This window comes from Phasianus colchicus, chromosome 12 (assembly GCF_987193195.1).
Source record: "Phasianus colchicus chromosome 12, bPhaCol1.hap1.1, whole genome shotgun sequence".
Classification (NCBI taxonomy): domain Eukaryota; kingdom Metazoa; phylum Chordata; class Aves; order Galliformes; family Phasianidae; genus Phasianus; species Phasianus colchicus.
Genome location: NC_143447.1, coordinates 20466076 through 20482613, shown reverse-complemented (window position 1 = coordinate 20482613; position 16538 = coordinate 20466076). Strand labels below are relative to the sequence as shown.

At 67.7% G+C, this 16538-nt stretch overlaps 3 protein-coding genes across 10 annotated transcripts; 1 reads left to right on the top strand and 2 right to left on the bottom strand.

The window, feature by feature from the left end:
- Window positions 1–60: 60 nt before the first annotated feature.
- Window positions 61–2396, bottom strand: GDPGP1 (GDP-D-glucose phosphorylase 1). 3 transcript variants are annotated; one of them, XM_090149233.1, is made up of 2 exons: window positions 2262–2396; window positions 61–1219 (listed from the first exon to the last, which is right to left on the bottom strand). In XM_090149233.1, the coding sequence occupies exon 2, from the start codon at window positions 1198–1200 to the stop codon at window positions 61–63; it is 1140 nt and encodes a 379-aa protein (XP_090005359.1). In that variant the 5' UTR covers window positions 1201–1219; window positions 2262–2396. The 3 variants fall into 3 exon arrangements, with proteins under 3 accessions (XP_090005359.1, XP_031443830.1, XP_090005360.1); XM_031587970.2 differs by lacking the exon at window positions 2262–2396 and adding an exon at window positions 1363–1407; XM_090149234.1 differs by lacking the exon at window positions 2262–2396 and adding an exon at window positions 1308–1321.
- On the top strand, window positions 1387–4048 carry CIB1 (calcium and integrin binding 1). 2 transcript variants are annotated; one of them, XM_031587973.2, is made up of 7 exons: window positions 1387–1540; window positions 1756–1790; window positions 2150–2252; window positions 2493–2646; window positions 2852–2970; window positions 3048–3136; window positions 3739–4048. In XM_031587973.2, exons 1-7 carry the CDS (start codon window positions 1490–1492, stop codon window positions 3809–3811), a joined length of 624 nt encoding a protein of 207 aa, XP_031443833.1. In that variant the 5' UTR covers window positions 1387–1489; the 3' UTR covers window positions 3812–4048. The 2 variants fall into 2 exon arrangements, with proteins under 2 accessions (XP_031443833.1, XP_031443832.1); XM_031587972.2 differs by lacking the exon at window positions 3739–4048 and adding an exon at window positions 3372–3540 and having other exon boundaries at window positions 1388–1540.
- A 1061-nt stretch (window positions 4049–5109) lies between these two features.
- On the bottom strand, window positions 5110–15684 carry SEMA4B (semaphorin 4B). Of its 5 annotated transcripts, XM_031587961.2 has the most exons (16): window positions 15627–15644; window positions 13344–13502; window positions 12140–12309; window positions 9613–9773; window positions 9282–9344; window positions 9097–9195; window positions 8899–9010; window positions 8669–8785; window positions 8431–8588; window positions 7830–8011; window positions 7566–7716; window positions 7246–7456; window positions 7043–7158; window positions 6654–6817; window positions 6470–6564; window positions 5110–6389 (listed from the first exon to the last, which is right to left on the bottom strand). In XM_031587961.2, exons 3-16 carry the CDS (start codon window positions 12240–12242, stop codon window positions 5644–5646), a joined length of 2478 nt encoding a protein of 825 aa, XP_031443821.2. In that variant the 5' UTR covers window positions 12243–12309; window positions 13344–13502; window positions 15627–15644; the 3' UTR covers window positions 5110–5643. The 5 variants fall into 5 exon arrangements, with proteins under 5 accessions (XP_031443821.2, XP_090005349.1, XP_090005350.1 ...); XM_090149223.1 differs by lacking the exon at window positions 12140–12309 and having other exon boundaries at window positions 15627–15642; XM_090149224.1 differs by lacking the exons at window positions 12140–12309; window positions 13344–13502 and having other exon boundaries at window positions 15627–15684.
- Between the last annotated feature and the right edge of the window lie 854 nt (window positions 15685–16538).

The following is a 16538-nucleotide window of genomic DNA, read 5'->3' as shown; positions in this document are numbered from 1 at the left end:
AGCGGCCTCCGCTCGACCATAGAGAGCCGGGCACAGCCGGCTAGAGCGGCCCCGGCCCGGTCACGCGGTCGCAACCGCCGCGCCCCCCGCGGGCAGCGCCCCCGGCGCTTCGTCCTCCAGCAGCCGCGCCAGGTCGGCAGCGAGGCGGCGCATTTCCGGTTCCGGCAGCAGGGGCCGGCGGATGGCGCGCAGCGCTTCGGTCTCGCTGAGCTCCTCGAAGACGGCGGCCGTGGGCACGGGCAGGTGTCCGGCCAGCTCGCACAGCGCCACGTTGAAGGCCGCGCCCTCCTCGGCCTCGAAGCGCGGCCTCCTGGGCCACAGCAGCAGCCGCAGCCCCGCGCCGGGCCCGGCCGAGCCGTCTGGCGGGGCGCCCCGCGTCACGAAGACGTTGTAGGCCAGCCCCAGGGCCAGCAGGCGGGCGGCCGCCGTGCACGCGTCCCGGGCCAGCGCCTCCAGGCCGGCGCCCGCCGTGTAGAAGAGCAGCGCCGGCGCCGGGGCCTCGTGCAGGAGGCTGAGCCCCCGCGCGGGGCAGAGCGGCTCGGCCGGCGCCGTCTCCACCAGCAGCGGGTGGGCCAGGTAGAAGCCGTGCAGATGCAGGTGGTTGACGGAGGCGGAGGCCCCCAGGCTGTTGAAGCCCACGCGGAAGCCGGGCTGGGCGCTGAGCAGCACGGCCTCCAGCCCTACGCGCAGCAGCTCGGGGGTGAGGACTTGCGGCAGGCGCAGCGTCGGCTCCGGCAGCAGCAGCACGTGGCCGCGCTCCAGGGGGCTGACGTTGATCGCCACCAGCACGTGGTCCGCTGCTGCCGGGTCGCTCTCAGCCGAAGGTCTCCGGCGCAGGCGCAGCAGCACCTCCCCAGGGCGGATCTGCGTGAAGTTGAATTGCTGAGGGTCGAAAGGCTGCGTCAGGCTGCGCACTGCCTGCGGCCGCCTGCGCTCGGTGCTGCGCTGCGCGTTGAGCTGGGCCAGCAGGCGCATGGTGCCGGGCAGCACGCGGGTGGGCAGCTCCGCCAGGTGGTACCGGAACAGCCCCCGCGCCATGCGCTCCTGCCAGGCTCCCAGCAGCGCCCGGTCGAAGCGGGACAGCGCGGCGCCCGGCCAGGCGACGCCCTCCAGGATGAACTCATCCTCGTGGTACGCGAAGTCCTTGGGCTGAAGGGAGTCCTGCAGCTGCTCTCGGTGCTCGCCGGTCCCCGCTGCCATGCTCGGTGCCACCGGGAACCTGACGGAGGGGAACGCGGGCACGAGTTGGCCGACCCCGCCCCAAGCGCTGCCCTCCGCCCCGACGTTCATCCCATCACCCGCAGCACCCGCTCTGCCCCAGCCCGCGCGTCCCGCCGATCTCCCACCCATCGCACCACGCACCTGCGCTCCCAGCGGGTGCCGCGCGGGGCCGGGGGCGGTGCTACGTGCAGCGCGTACCCAGCCCGGGGCGGGACGTTGCTACGGGAGCGGCGGAGTGACGTGAAGGGCGGAAGCGGCGCCGGGCGCCATGGGGGCTTCCAGCAGCCTGCTGCCACGGGAGGCGCTGGGGGAGTACCAGGTGGGGGGGATGTCGTGTTGGGGAGCTCGGGGGGGGGGAGGGGGGAAGGATCACAGGGTGGGGGCGGCGAAGGATGGGGAATCTGTGGTCCCGCGTCTGGGGAGCTCCCGGCTCTGTGGGACCCGGGGAACGGGGGGAGTCCACGGCTGCGGCGGGGGCCGGGGCGGTGCCTCTTCCCTCGGCGCCCCCCGGGCTGACCCGCGATCTCCCCGCAGGAGCTGACATTCCTGAACAAGCAGGAGATCCTGCTGTAAGTGCCGGGGCGGGGGCTCTGCGGGAGGGGGGCTCAGCCCTGGGCAATTTCCCCGGGCTGCGGGCGCCGCTCACCCTGGGGAACTGCTTCCCGTGGGGGGTGGGCGGGCAGCGCGGAGCTGGGCCGGGCCGTTTTCGTGACCCCGGGGTGCGAAGTGCGCGGGTGCGGCCTCGCCGGGCGGGGCGCGCGGCTCCGGGTCCGAGAGAGCGGCTCCGGCTGCGCAACGGGACCGCTCCTGGACGGGGCGGGCAGCGGCTCCGGCCCTGCGCGGTGCCGCCTGGGGGCCGCGCTGCCCCCGCCCCGGGGCTGCCCCGCGTGCTCCCGCACAGAGCGACCCTTGTTCTCGCCTCCTCAAGTGCCTACAAGAGGTTCAGTGAGCTGCTGCCAAAGGAGCAGAGGGAGAACGCCTGCTCTGTGCGCGTTCCCAAGAGCCAGATCCTCACGCTGCCGGAGCTGCGGGTACGGTACCTGGAGCGGGCCGGGTGGGCAGGCTCACCTGCCGAGCACTCTCGGTGCTGGGAGCGTGCCGTGCGCGTTGTGTGGCACCGTGGATTGCTTCCTCGGCCCTGTGCAGAGCAGCCCCGCAGCCCTGCTGTGTGATGGCGCGGCTGCGCCGGGTGGGATGGGCTGAGATCGGAGCGGAGCTCTGCTCTTTGTGGCTCAGTGCCAGCCCTGCCAGAGCCTTCCCTGTCCTGGCAGGCAAACCCCTTTCAGCACCGGATCTGCCGTGTGTTCTCCACCTCAGTGGATGGGGACGACAGCCTGTCCTTTGAAGACTTCCTCGACATGCTGAGCGCCTTCAGTGATGCTGCCACCTCAGATATCAAATCCAACTACGCCTTCCGCATCTTTGGTAACCCTGGGTGTGACGTAGTGTCCTGGGAACCCACCCACTGGCTGGGGACAAGGACTGGCAGTGCCTTTAGTGTGCCCGTGGGCAGCTTTGGGGACACCTTCTGTACTTGGAGCTGCCATGCCCATGAGTTGTCCCAGCCCCCTCTCAGCATGGGTGCTTTGTGACTGGGCCCCACAGAAACATAACTTTCTTCTGCCCAAAGACTTTGATGAAGATGGGGTCCTGGACAGAAAGGATTTGGAGAAGCTGGTGAACTGCCTGACAGGGCAAGGCGAGGAGACACGGTTGAGTAGCACTGAGATGGAGCAGCTCATCCGTAATGTAAGGACCTGAGCTAGGCAGGGAGCACTGCATGGTCCCGGCCCCAGAGAGCTCAGTGCTCACTGCTTCTCCTGCAGGTCCTGGAGGAGTCTGACATTGACAAGGATGGCACCATCAACCTCTCTGAGTTCCAGCATGTCATCTCCCGCTCCCCAGACTTTGTCAGGTATGTGGCTTTTAGCAGCACAAGAGGTCCCAGGAGTCAGCCCACCCCGCTGCTGTGCTGGCTTTGGGGCAGCACTTAGAGCAGCAAGGCAAGGCCACCCCTTAGAAGTTCCCTTAGGAACTTCCTCCTGCACTGTACTCATCTGTACAGGAGCACAGCACATGCACAGAGCTGGTTGCTCGCAAACCACTTCTCATGCAGCAAGGAGGTGCTGAACGTGTCTTATCTCTTACAGCTCCTTCAAGATTGTCCTGTGAGGGCCTTGTGGTTCTCCTGCAGATCTGCTTCTCCAGCTGCTGCAGCCCTTTGTTATCTCAGATGTTCCCTCTTCTTCTGAGGAGAGCAGCTCAGGCCCTGCTCCTCCCCAGCCTGGCAGTGCTGCACCGTGCTGCGCCGTGCTGCAGGGCAGGACTCTGCTCCCCCAGTGCCTGGTGGGCTTGGTTACAGGTGTCCAGACAGCCCCATGAGGATCCACCACAGACAGCAGCTCGGCTGTCCCAGCAGCATGTTTTTATTCCACACAAGCACAGCTCTGTGGTGGATTGGGGCAGGCACAGAAGGTGCCACAGTGCATCAAGCACAGCCCCTCTCACCACCCACAGTACCATATGTGCCTTCTGCTGCTCTTCCATAGGGCCTTTCTGCACCCTGGGGGGCAGTCTCTCGAAGCAATAACCCAATTGCACTCTGGATGTGCCATGCCGGCAGTGCTGTCCCTTTGCTGCCCTGGGGCACGGGGGCTGCACTCCTTGCTTCAGCACCAATACACTCAGGGTCTGTTCTCATTTTCCAGTTCTTTCCTCTCTGCCTTAGGCTTGTGCTCAGCCAGTGCTTTGCCTGGTGCAGGCAGGGCCTGGCCCCTTCCTTTGTACGCTGGAGAGGACAAATAAAGGGCTCTGGTTTCACCCCCAACCTGGTCCTGCTGCCAGTGGCCTTTGTCTCGTGTCAGGGGAGGGAGGAGCGGGGTGTGAGTGCTGCAGGACCACTGCCAAGATGGTGCTGGGGATGTGGCCCCCTGCCAGCCCCAAGCAGCTCCTGGGAACAGTGGTCACAGTTCAGCAGGAGGCAGGTCCTAGTCCTGCTGGGGAACAAGCTCAGTGCACGGTCCCTCCCTCCTTGGGAGAACCAGAGGCCGTTCCCAGAGCGCTTAGCAGGCACTGCACAAAGAGCTCTGCTCTCTAGCAGGAGGCACAAAGGGAAATCCAGGGCAAGCAAGCAGTACCTTTGCTGTGGGCCGCGCAAGGGCTCTTTGTGTCTGTTCATCCAGCGGGCTTGGTGCTGGCTGGCTGCCATCTGGGAACAGCTCTGTTCAGGGAGCCTGCAGCATTCCCTAGCAGCACCATGCTGAGACAGCTGCAGTGCCTGGTGCTGCTGGATCCCCAGTGCTGCTGGATCCCCAGCCCCAGCTTGCTGCTGTTTCTCACGTCCTGGCTGCTTGCTCCCAGTGGTGCGGGTCCTTCCAGCTCGCTGCCCCGCAGCAATGATGCTATCTGCCTGCCACAGCCTGCGGGCCGTGTCTGCTGGCACGGCACCAGCCGACGCCTCCGGTGGCTTTTTTGATGTCCCAGAACAGGCTGGGCAGGAAGGGGGAACACTGTCCTGGTGGGAGTGAGCCAGTGCAGGTCCCAGGGAAGCCTGCCCCAGCACACTGGCTTCGTGCGGAGCTCACTGCTTCCCAGGCACGAGGCAGATAAGAAGCACTGTGCCATGCTCTAAAGCTGCTTCCCCACATCATGCAAGTGGGGCCTCAAAACAGCACGGCACTGCTGCAGACCTGCAGCACCCTACAGCAGGGTCACAGGGATCCTGTTCTGGAGCTGTGTGCTGGCACAGCCTCACACAACAGCCCCATGCACCATCATGCCTGCCCCACACACAGCCATGCATGCCTGGCCCACAGGAGCCAATGGGATGGGCCCAGCTCTGGGAAGGGGCCCCGGTTCCACACCTGCAGGCACAGCAGCACACACATGTACAAAGGAAACACCTGGACTTTAGATAAAAACCACAGACGTTTCTGCACACGCACATCGGGGACATGAGATACGCAGCACAGTGCTCCATCCCGGCACAGGGTGAGCACCTCTGTCTGCTCCCTCCCCAGGACACAATTCACATTTTCAACGTATTAAAAACGAACCAAGCACAGACACACACCACATCCACGTGGCCACCACGCACCAGCACCACCCGGCCGCACACGCGGCTCCGGGCCCCCAGCAGGATGTCACAGTGAGTCGGGGCGTGAGGGGGCTGCGGCCGCCCCCAGCCCTCTGCATAGACGGGGCTGTGCCTGCGCGGGGATGGGGGGAAGTCCAACCATCCCCACAAGGCGTGCGGTACCCTCTGCCGGCCCCATCCCGAGGCGGTGCCCAAGACCCCCCCCCCCAAACCAGGGTGGGCGGCGCGGCGGGGCCGGGCTCCAGGCATGCACACACAGACGAACACCGATCCCAGCCGGCGAGGCTCAGCAGAGCAGAGGTGGTGCGCGAAGGCTGTCCGTCCCCTCACACCACCGAGTCCTGGATCTCGGAGCCCAGGCGCACGCGGGGTCTTTGGCAGGCGGGGGACACCTCCACAAAGCTGTCCCGCACGTGGAGGGGCCGCTTCTCCGACTCGGAGAAGGTGCGTGTAGTGCCCGGCGGCTCGTGCACGGGGGTGCTGACGATGTAGTTGTCCTGCAGCGCCTGGTAGCCCTTGTGCTCGGGCGCCGTGTTGGGCAGGCTGCTGCCGTTTAGGGGCAGGCTTTCCACCGGCTTACGGGGCGTCTTCTGGTGCCGGCTGGCGTCCCCGGGCTCCACCAGCGCCTTCACGCCGTCGCAGTGACGGTGCAGGAGGAAGAGGATCAGCACCAGCACGGCGGCGGCGAACAGCCCGCACATCACCAGGAACTCGGTCCAGTAGGTCTTGCCGTCCAGCCGAGCCGCGATGCTGCCCACGGCCGAAGTGCTCCGCGAGGTGCTGACGGTCTCCGGCGCGGTGAAGCCCCTCCTGCCGGGCTCCTGCACAGCCACGCAGTAGCTGGCCATCAGCTTGCGGAAGCCCTCCTCCAGCGACCAGCACTCGTATGTGCCCGCACGCTCCGGGCTGCCCACCAGGATGAGGGCCCCCTCGGGCAGCACCAGGTAGGAGGCATTGACGGGGGTCCCGTTGTGCAGCCAGCGCCGCGACGCCAGATTGGAGAGCAGGCGGCACGGCAGCGGCTGCACCGCATTGGGTGGCAGCTGGATCCGTTGGCACGGATTGCCCGAGGCTGCGGGAGAGAAGCGGGGACGTCACCGAGGCTGCGGGACCTGGCACCGTGGGCGCTAGGGGGGACAAGCAGGATCTCACCTGGAGGCAGGAGGACGCGGGGCCGGGGCTGGGACACGTTGGCTGGTTGGCAGAGCCGCTCTGTCTCGGCGCCTTCGATGTCCTGGGCCCACAGCCTGAGGCAGAGAGGGGGGTCAGGGGTCTGGGGGCTGCAGAGGGAGAGCAGCTCTGAGGAAGACGGAGCACTGGTGGGTGCAGCACTTACTGGGGGTGTGCCGGGGGGTGCGGGGTAGTGCTCCGGCAGGCGCCGTGGCTCCAGGCACAGAAGGGGTCCCGTGCCAGCACACACTCACCGCAGCTGCGGTACAGGCTGCAGTTGGAGAAGGGCACCTGAGCCACCGCCGTGTAGGAGGCTGCATAGACCAGGCCCTGTGGGGAGGAGGCACAGCAGTGTCAGTCACACCACCCCAGTGCCTGCAGTGGGAATGGACCCCACGTGCCTGAATCCTCGTGGACTCCCCTGCCCTGGGCTTGGAGTTGCAATTTCCAGCACGGTGCAGTTCTGGCAAGGATGGGAAGACAACCCTTAACCCACCAGCAGGTTCATACCCCACGCCACCCCCCCACCCCAGCCCCCCTGTGCTCGGCTCCTGCCTGTTCATGGTCCAGCAGCAACTGCAGGATGGGCTGGCCAGTGGGGAAGAGGCGGATCTCCTCGATGATGTGCACCCGGTGGTTCACACGCACCGCCTTGTGCAAGCGGCCGTCATCTGCAAACACAGCGACTGTGCTGAGCGGGGCTGGGGGCACACAGCACCCACCCCCGCATGCCGCCCAGCCCCCTGGGATGCACCCACCAGTGCCCAGGAAGAGGACATCGTAGGTGCCGCGCAGCCCCTGCACGCGGTGCACGCCGATCTGCTGGTAGCGCAGGCGGCTCTGCAGCAGCAGCGGCTGGCTGCGCACCGGGCTGTCCATCAAGAAGTGGTCTTTGACAAAGTTCAGCACACGGTCCGGCATCTGCAGGGACGAGTTGATCTTCAGGTGCCGCGTGTGGCTGGTGATGCACTGTGGAGAGAGCGGAGGTTGGCCGGAGCCGCAGGTGCTGTGCTCCCAGGAGCCGGGCAGGATGAGGCTGCCCCGTCCCACTCCCACACGAGCACCCCGAGGTGCGCACCGTGCCTGGCCGTGGTTCTGGTACCGGGCTGGTGTCAGTGTACCACTGCTGCGTCTCACGGTTCACCTCCTTGTAGAGCCCACCAAAGGCCTTCTGCACGCTATGCATGGGGAAGGCGCACACCGCCGAGCTGCCCAGGCCGCCCTTGTTCCTGGCAGGGAGCAGCACATGGCAGGGTCAAGCACTGTGACTTCGGGAACCTGAATGTGGCCAAGACCCCCCGCACTGCCCCAGGCAGCACTGCTGGTCCTGCCCTGCGCTCACCACTGCGACGTGAAGACCCCGTAGAAGAGCGTCTCCCTCCAGCGCTGCTCCCCGGGCGTGAGCACAAAGACGTCCTGCAGCACGTTGAAGGGGAAGCCGTCCTCGGGGTGCGAGCAGAGCAGCTGCGCCTTCAGGAACGTTGTCCACCGCCGCTGCAGGACCCGCTCCCCACCCTGGTCCCCCTGTATGGGCACTGGGGGTCAGGGCACAGGCAACGGTAGTGCAGCCACCTCACGGAGGGAGCCCCTGAGATGCCCCCCCATGTCGGCGAACAGTGGAGGGCTCTGCAACTCATGCTGCTGCACCAGGATCACAGACAGAGCAGCTCAGTTTTGGGGAGGTGCAGGCAAAGCAGCGATCCCAGGAGAAGGGAAATGCGGTGCAGGAGGAAGATAGGTCTGTGTGCCCTCCAGCAAGGGGGCAGAGTTGGTGAGGAAAGGCACTGCGGAGCTGGAAGTGCCCTGGAGGGGTCTCCTGCAGGTTCCTTCCCAGAGTGTCTGGGAACCAGCAGACAGAGATACATACGCAGGGCAGTCCCACGTCCTCCCCACACTCTAGGGGTGAATTCTCCCCCACCACATCCCCACTGCCTTGCACCCACCTTGCACACACGTGCGATGCGCGACACAATGGTGTTCTCAAAGTAGTCAAACTCCTTGCCGGTCTCGCTGAAGAAAAAGTAGACCTTGTCATCGTCGCCATCGGGGTTGCCAGTGGGCAGGCTCTCCTGCAGGAAGGCTGAGCCCACGAACACCGGGTCTGGGAGAACAGCACACTCAGCATCGCTCACTTCCATCCCAGTGCCTCCCGCAGCCCATCGTCCCGGCCCTGGCTCTTACCCTGCAGCCAGCTGAGGGAGTTCTCTGTCTTCAGGGAAATGCGGCTCTCCTGGCTGCGGTAGATGGTGGGCTCGTTGCCCTGGAAGTTGCTGACAGTCCCAGCGTAGAGCTCTCCATCTGCCAAAGAGATGCTGTGCTGGGACCCAGCCCCGCAGCCCCACTCCCCACGGGGGCTGCTGTGGGATCACAGCCCCGCTCTGTTCTAGTGGAGCTGCAGGTGCGTGCCTTACCGACCATGACGGCGGTGGAGCGGTACTCGGGGTCGAAGGGGCAACGTCCCTTCCCATCCTCCAGCAGCACCCTTCCCAACCCATCCCGCTCCAGAGTGAAGTGCTGCATGTTCTGTAAAGGAATGGGGCTGTGAGCCGGGGGCAGGCCACAGTGCCCGCCACTCCCACTCCAGGAACCCCATCTTCTCCCCAGCTCACAATGTAGGCGCAGGTGGGGCTGAAGGCACAGGTCCCACATGTGTAGAGGTGGGTGCTGTTCAGCTGCAGCAGCATCTTGATGTAGTTGTGACAGTCCCTCTGCAGGGGAGAGAGACACGGCTCAGCCACCCTGCACACGGGCACCGGCCCAGCCCAGGCAGCACAGCCCAGGCACCAGGGCTCACCTGGGGGTCCTTGCCCTTGAACACGCACTGCCTCTTCTTCTCCTCATCTGCACCCCAAGGCAGCTGCAGAGAGGGGACGGTCACTGAGAGCCCAATCACCAACTGCCCCCCAACACCCCTCTACGATCCCAATATCAGTGGCTCCACTTGACCCCACTCCAGACAGATCCCAGCAGCCGGGTCTGAGCACCCGATGCTGGCACAGATGGTGCAGCTCCCTCTGCATTGCCCTGACTGGCTGCAGAATGCACCAGGACCCCACGCCAGAGCTGGGCTCAGCGTCCCCAGCCCTCTTCATGGACTTGTTTTGGCAGCGTGCACATGGGCTCACCCTGTGGGCCAGCATGCTGTGCTGGAAGCGGCTGGTGTTGACAGCAAAGAGTACCTCCCGTGCACCCAGGTACAGCGTGCCGCCATCCGGGCTCAGCAGCAGTGCTGTGTAGTTGGAGACGCCAGGCACCTCGAAGCGCTGCACCACACGCTCAGCTGAGTCTGCAGGGGGACAGCGAGGGATCAGCACCGCGCAGCACTAGGGGCCACGAGCACCAGGTTGGTGCTGCACCGTCTGGGAAACGCAGAAGGAAGCAGATACTGCAGAAGGACCGGATCTCCCAGCCTTGGCTGCCAGTGAGGGCTGGGCTACCGCACCTCAGAACTGCCACAAACCACGCACAGCCATAACAACACTCGAGGGCAGAGTCTGAACTGCCACGGCATCCTGACCCCTGGGAACAGCCTGGGGGCTCACAGCCCCACTGCCCAGCCCCGGGGTCCCTTCCCACAGAGCTGGGGGCAGAGCTCCCTGGCCATGCCCCAGCAGCTCCCCGCACCAGGCTGGTGCAGTGGCTGCCAGCCAGGGCAGGCAGATCTGTCCCGTGTGGGTGGCCCAGTCCCGGAAGCCCTTCTCTCAGCCAGCAGCCCTCTGAATCAGAGCACCCAGCTGTGTCAGCGGGACACGTCGGGCTTACTCACGCTGCCAACTCCCTCACCCCTGACCCACAGCTCACTGGGAAGCCCCGACCTGCCCAAAGCCCTGCCCGGAGTCAGCTGCCATGAGCTGTGCCCGGTGCCAGCAGTACTGCTGGGGCAGGACCCTGCTCCTCTCCCTGCTTCCTGCTGTCACCGCGAGGAGTGCAGTGGTGATGCTGTCACGGCCCGACAGGGACAAAGCACTCCCAATCCAGCCCCCCACTGGCACCAGCTCTGTTGTGCCTGCAAGCTCTCTGGGCTCCCCAGAAGGCACGGCTGTGTGGCACAGCCTTTCCCCAGCTCTGGCAGTCTGGGCACAATCCAGGGCACTTGGCTCAGTGCCTGTCCTCAGCCATCGCCTACCTTGCAGTAGTAGAGAGGAACAGGGATGCACCTGGGGGGGGCTGCATCCCTCCGAGGGGTCCCATGCCCGGGCACAGGGTGATACCACTCACAGTGGACACAGTGCAAAAGGGCAGCGGGGCCCCTGCACCCCACAGAGCTCACCCAGCCCAGAAGCTCTGAAGCCTGTGCTGGCTGCCAGGGGGACCTGTTAGGACAAGACCTGCTTCTTCCAGACAAACCTGCTGGAGGCACATCCTGCCACTCAAGGGGAGCAGCTCACCTGCTCCTCCCCCTGCCAACCAAGAGCCCCACACAGGAGCCACTGCTGGGTGCACGCTGGCCAGCCTGCACCCCCCACCCGCTCCTTTGGTGAGGGTGCATCCAGGTCAGGACACCGAGGTTCTCCCTGTAGCTTTGAGCCCAGGCTGCAGCGCCTGCTTGAGCACCGGCTGCAGGAGGGCAGAGCTGGGCCAGAACTGGTTTGTGCAGGCACAGGGGGCACAGCGCTGGGCTGTCCCGCTGCCTCCCATGGCTCCCATTCATCCCACCCCACTGATCTCACATCTGCTGGTGCCACTGTGGCTGTAGATGGCCGTCCCAGGAGCATGTGGCAAGGCCACGGCCACGTCAAAGAACCGCAGCACACGGAGCCAGGCAGTGTTCCTGTGCCAGAACCATCCTGACCCAAAGCCACCGCACCCTCTCAGCTGTCCCCAGCCAGGAGACAGCACAGGACAGACACTGCTCGCAGCAGCAGCTGGATTTGTCCACCTCCTGGGAGCAAAGTGATCCTCACCACTTGTGGGCCGCCCACACCACAGCTGCAGTGCCAGGCAGGGCGGCCAGCCCCAGCTGCCCCCAGCAGTGTCCCGATGCTGACGCCCGATGTCACCGCAGGCACACGGCCACAGGCAGCAGCCAGGAACGGCCCTGCAGGGTGAGGGCGCTCTGCCTGCCAGGACCCCGCTTATCCTGGGCTGTCCATCCCTGGTAACAGCACAGAGCGGGACCAGCAGGACCCGGAGCCCCCACGGCCGGGCATAGCAAGAGCCTGTGCAGAGCGCCGGCACGTGTGGTCGTGGGGGGTCACACAGGCAGCGACCCCGGCTGCTGCAGTGCAACCGGAGCACGTGAACAGCCCCCCGCGGCCGGCTTGCCCTCTCCCACGCCCTAACAGCCCCGCACACGGGGACACAAACACCCGCCCGGCCGCTGCTCCCTGCTACCGGCACCCACGGAGCAGCGAGCCCCAGCTTGCCGGGCCGGCTGGGAGTGTTGTGCAGGCTCAGAGCCCCGCGGGCTGTCACAAGGCGTTTCCACGCCGGAGCGGCGGGGCCAGCTCCGTCCCACGGTCGAGGGAGGCCAACCCGCACCCCGCACCCCGTTCCAGCGGGCGAGGGCATCCCGCACCCCCGGGCCGGCGGTACCGCGGGACGCGCGGGGCAGCGCCCGCCGTCGGGGCTCCCCGCCCCCCCCCCCCCGAGGGGACCATCGGGGGGGGTCGGGCGGCCCCAAGCCCACCCCTCCTCATGGCGGACACTCACCATAGGGCAGACTGACCCGCGGCACGGGCTCCTGCGCCGCCGAGAGCAGCAGCGCCGCCAGCACCGAGTGCGCCAGGACGGGCAGCGCCGGCCGCGGCACCATGGCGAGCCGGGCCGGGCCGGGCCGGGCCTCCGCCGCGTCCCGCGAAGCCGCCCCGGGCACAGCAGACCTGCGGGGAGAGAAGGGGCTCAGCGGCGCGCTCGGCGCGCTCGGCACGGCGCGGCTCCGCCCCCGGCCCGGCACCGCCCCGCCCCGACCCGCGGGGCTCCCGGCGACACGCACGGGGCGACGGGCGAACCGAGCGCGGGTGCCTTCCGCCGAGCCCGCCGTCCCACCCCGGCGGGACCCGAACCGGGAAGAGGGAGCAGGCAGAGCCCCGCCCGCGGCACCCGGTGCCGTGAGCTTCCGCAGGCGGGCCCCGCTCCCACCGGGCAGCTGGCCACAGCCAGGAGGGCACGGCCGTCCCACGCACCGGCAGCCCACACGCCGGGGCCGTCCCCGCAAGGCTCGTCCAGCCGCAGCGCGTCTCGGGGCTGCTGGCAGAGCGGGGAGCGCCGCTGCTCCCGGAGCCCCTCGGTGCATTTGCGCCGTCTGTGCCGCCCCGCGAGTTGCGGCCGGGGGGCTCCGCTCGGCCCGGCGCTCGCTGCCGCGCCCGGGGAACGACGGCATCCCTGGAGCGGCCGTGCCGGCCCGTCCCACGGCTAAAGCTCGCGAGCAGCAGCCCGCAGCGCGGGGCACCGTTCCGCCTCCCCACCGGTCCGTCCCCAGGGGGACTGGCACGGCCCTGGCTGGGTGCGTGCGTGCGGGGTACCGTCGAGCCGTACCGCAGAGCCGCTTCCAGCCCTGAGCCGTGCGGGCCTATGCCAGAATGGGGGGTTCTTGCCGAAGCACACGCAGACCCCCGGAGAACCGCCGCGCTCGTCCAGCGGTTGCCATGGCAATCGGTTATTAATGACAGCTGCTTGTTTTGCCATGGCAACGAGGGGAAAGGGGAAAGGGTCTCCTCGGCAGTCCTCCTGGGGCCGAGCTCGCCGCCCCCTCCCGTGCTCAGGGTTCATCTCCCCGCTGCTCGCTCGGCCGTCTCGGCCCCGCACCCCTGGGCCACCGCCACCCCCAGCGGGACCGTGGGCGAACCTTCCCCGGACCGTGTCCCGCGCCGTCCCTGCTCCCCGCTCACCCGCACCGCCCGCTGTGGGGCCGTACCTGGCGCCCAGGGCCGGGGCAGCGTCACTCCGCCTCGCTCCGCGTCCCGGCTCTCCTCCCGCTCCCGCCGCTTCGCAGTCCCTTCCTGGGCCCGGCCGGCTCCACCCCGCCGCCTTATCAGCACCCTTTGCCCGGGAAGTGCCACAGACGGGACGCGTTCTGCGTCACGCAGCGGGGCAGCGTCACGCCGCGTGGGGTACGAGCACTGCCGCTGCCCCCGCAGCGCCGTCCCACGGCACCGTGGGGATCCCCGCGGGGTTCCGCGGACCCGGACATCGCCCACGCGTGGCAGCCGCAGCGCGGTGCCCGGAGCCCCGGGGCGACGGCCCGCAACAGCGCGAGCCCTGCGGGAAGGGTGGGCCGGGAGACAAAGGGGCAGGGAGCCCCGGGAGGGCAGCGAGCGGAGCAGGAGCGAGCCCGGAGCCTGCGCCTTTAAGCGCCGCTGGAACGGCCCCGCGGCCCGCTGCTGGCAGCCCGGCCTGTTTACGCCGAGCTCCCATTTATCTCCTCCGCCTGCCCACGCAGCGTGCCAGCACGGGGGGCACCCGCGGCTCCGCGCCCCCCGTTAGGGCGTGTGCGTGCGTGCGTACGTGCCTGCCTGCCCTGCCCGCACACGGCCGTGTCAGCCCAGCACCGGCCGCAGCGGTGGAGACGGGGGCACAGCTCGGGGTGCGGGGCTGGGCAGAGCCAAACCCGCGGCCCGGGGTCAGCTGCGGGCGGGGATGCCGTGTTCGCACCGAGTTCCCACGCTGAAGCCCTCCGCTCCCTCGGAAGCCAACGCGAGGCCACGCCGCGCTGCTCTTCCCTGCGTGCTCCGGCCCTGCTCGGCGGCCGGCCTGCCGCAGGCACGGTGCGGGCGCATCGCCGGCTCGGATGGAGCCCACGTGCGGCCCTTCGTCCCGCCCCGCGTCACCGGGGATGTCGCGCGCACCCCCGGCTCGGCTCGCCCTGGAGCTGCCAGACAGCCTGGAGCCGCCCCGCAGGACCCTGCGCCGCCCCCTCGGCTGTGCGCGCAGAGCGGGAGCGCGCATCAGGCACACCTGCAGCCGTGACGAGCGGTGCTGATGCGCGCACAGATCCTCCCGGCTCAGCTGCTCTGCTGGCGGCCCCAAGCGTGCATTCCATGAAACGGGGCTTCCTCGGGCCCGCAGCCGTGGCCACGCGGGATGGGTTGGCGGCAGCACGCCGGCCCTCCCTGCTTCGCTGCGCCCGGCTGGCAGCAGAGAGAGGCCCCGCTTGGAACCGGCGCCCACCCCGCAGAGCGTGAGGCCCGGGAACTGGAGCACCGCACACCCCTCAGGGGGCGGGGATGGGGCGGCTCCGAGCTGCATGCAGAGTGCAGGAAGGAGGGGGTCCTGGTGCAGGGATGTGTGACCCCTTCCTAGCCACCCTCGGCCCTGCAGAATCCAAACCAGTACTGCTGTCCTCGGCCCTGCTCCCCGCAGACACTGCAGTGCTCTTCATTGGAGTGCTGCCTGCAGGAAGAGGGGCTCCTGGAATCTAAGAGCACAGCACTGCGGGAGCAGACATCGGAGGCTGACACTGAGACCCTGAGACACCTGCGTGGCCCCAAGTGTCCCCCACCACTTCGAAGTCCCGTGGCTGCTGAACACCATCAGTGCGGTGTCTGCACACGCAGGACACGCAGTGCGCACACAGCATGCAGACGCCCTGCTCTGCACACATTCACACAGGTGGGACACACAATGCACACGTATGTCCCACGTGTGACAGAACAGACACAGCTCCTCACAGCCGACCCAGACGTGGCCATAACGCTGTGTGTGCACTTCCTGGGGCAGGCAGTGTGCAGAACACACCCCCACGTGCATGTAAACACACACACGGCGCTTACGGGAGGCACCCGCCCCACACTGCAAACACCTGGAAACGCCCCAATGAATGCAGCCCCACACTGCTGCGGGCAGCAGTCCCCACACGCAGCCTGAGTGCCCCTGCACCACGCACTGTGTGCACACACACACGCATGGCACACACCCTTGCACACACGCAGGCCCTCTGCAACCTCCACGGTTCTTGCAAGCTCTGAGCAGCTGCTCCCACTGTACACATGCATCCGTGGGGATCCCCATCCGAGCGCACCCTCCCTTACACACCTCTTGTGCTCGATCACACACGCGCCCCCCAAGCCCGCACACAGGCGCTGCACGGTAGCACGAGCGCCCGCCCAGCAGCGTGCACACACACACGCACGTACACGCATCCCCCCGCACTCCTCCCTTGCACACACACACACACACACGCACCACGCCCGCCGCTTACCGGCTCGGGGCGCGGATCCCGCCTGCAGCGCGGGGCGGCTCCGGGGCTCCCCGCCCGCGGGGGGCGCGGAGCGGTGCGGGGCGGTGCGGGGCGGCTCCGTCTGCTCCGCCCGCCGCCTGCAACAAAGGGCCGCCCCGCCCGGCCCCTCCCCGCGGCTCAACACCGCCGGCAGCGCCGCCGCCGTCCGCCCGGCCCGGGTTCGGGGCGAGGAGGCGGACGTGGGGCGGTGTGCAGGAGAGGGGGGGTCCCGGTGCGGCGGTGCCGTCGGCCCCGGACGGTGCTGCTCCCCGCGCAGCGCTGCGTGAGAGCTGCGGGGAATGGGGAGCGGTTCTGTGGGTGCTTCCAGGGAGGGGCTGCTCTCGGGCAGCCCGGAGGCAGAGGTGTTGGCGATGTATGGCGGGTGCACGGACAACAGGGACGTGCGTGTGGCTGCGAGCATTGCCGTGAGGTCCTGGTGATGCCGCGTGGCTCCGGGCCTTTGGGCCAGCGTGTGGCTGCTGGCGTCTGCCCAGAGCCACGCACAGCCTGAGGCTGCTGGCCAAGTGCTGTCGGCGACCAGAGCTGCTGGAGACTCCCTGAGCTTTAGTGGGTACTTGGGGTGGCCCAGCACGGGGGTCCTGGGTGCTGAGCCCCACAACCCCTGAGCACAGCTGCAGTAACAGTACAGCCCTGATGGAGCCAAGCACCACGTGCAGCCTGCCAGCCTCAGCCCCACACCTCCGGTGGGCTCCTCATCCTTGCCATTTCACTTTCATTTTCAGCTGTGCCGTGTCCCTGAGCGCTGCCATCTGCCTGCTGTGCCACCGAGGCCTGGCAGCCCGGCTGCTGAGCTGCCATCACCGTGTTTCTGGAGCTGCTGTGCTGTCCTGCATGGCCCCGGCTGCTTCTGGACTCTGGGTGGCTCTCAGCTTT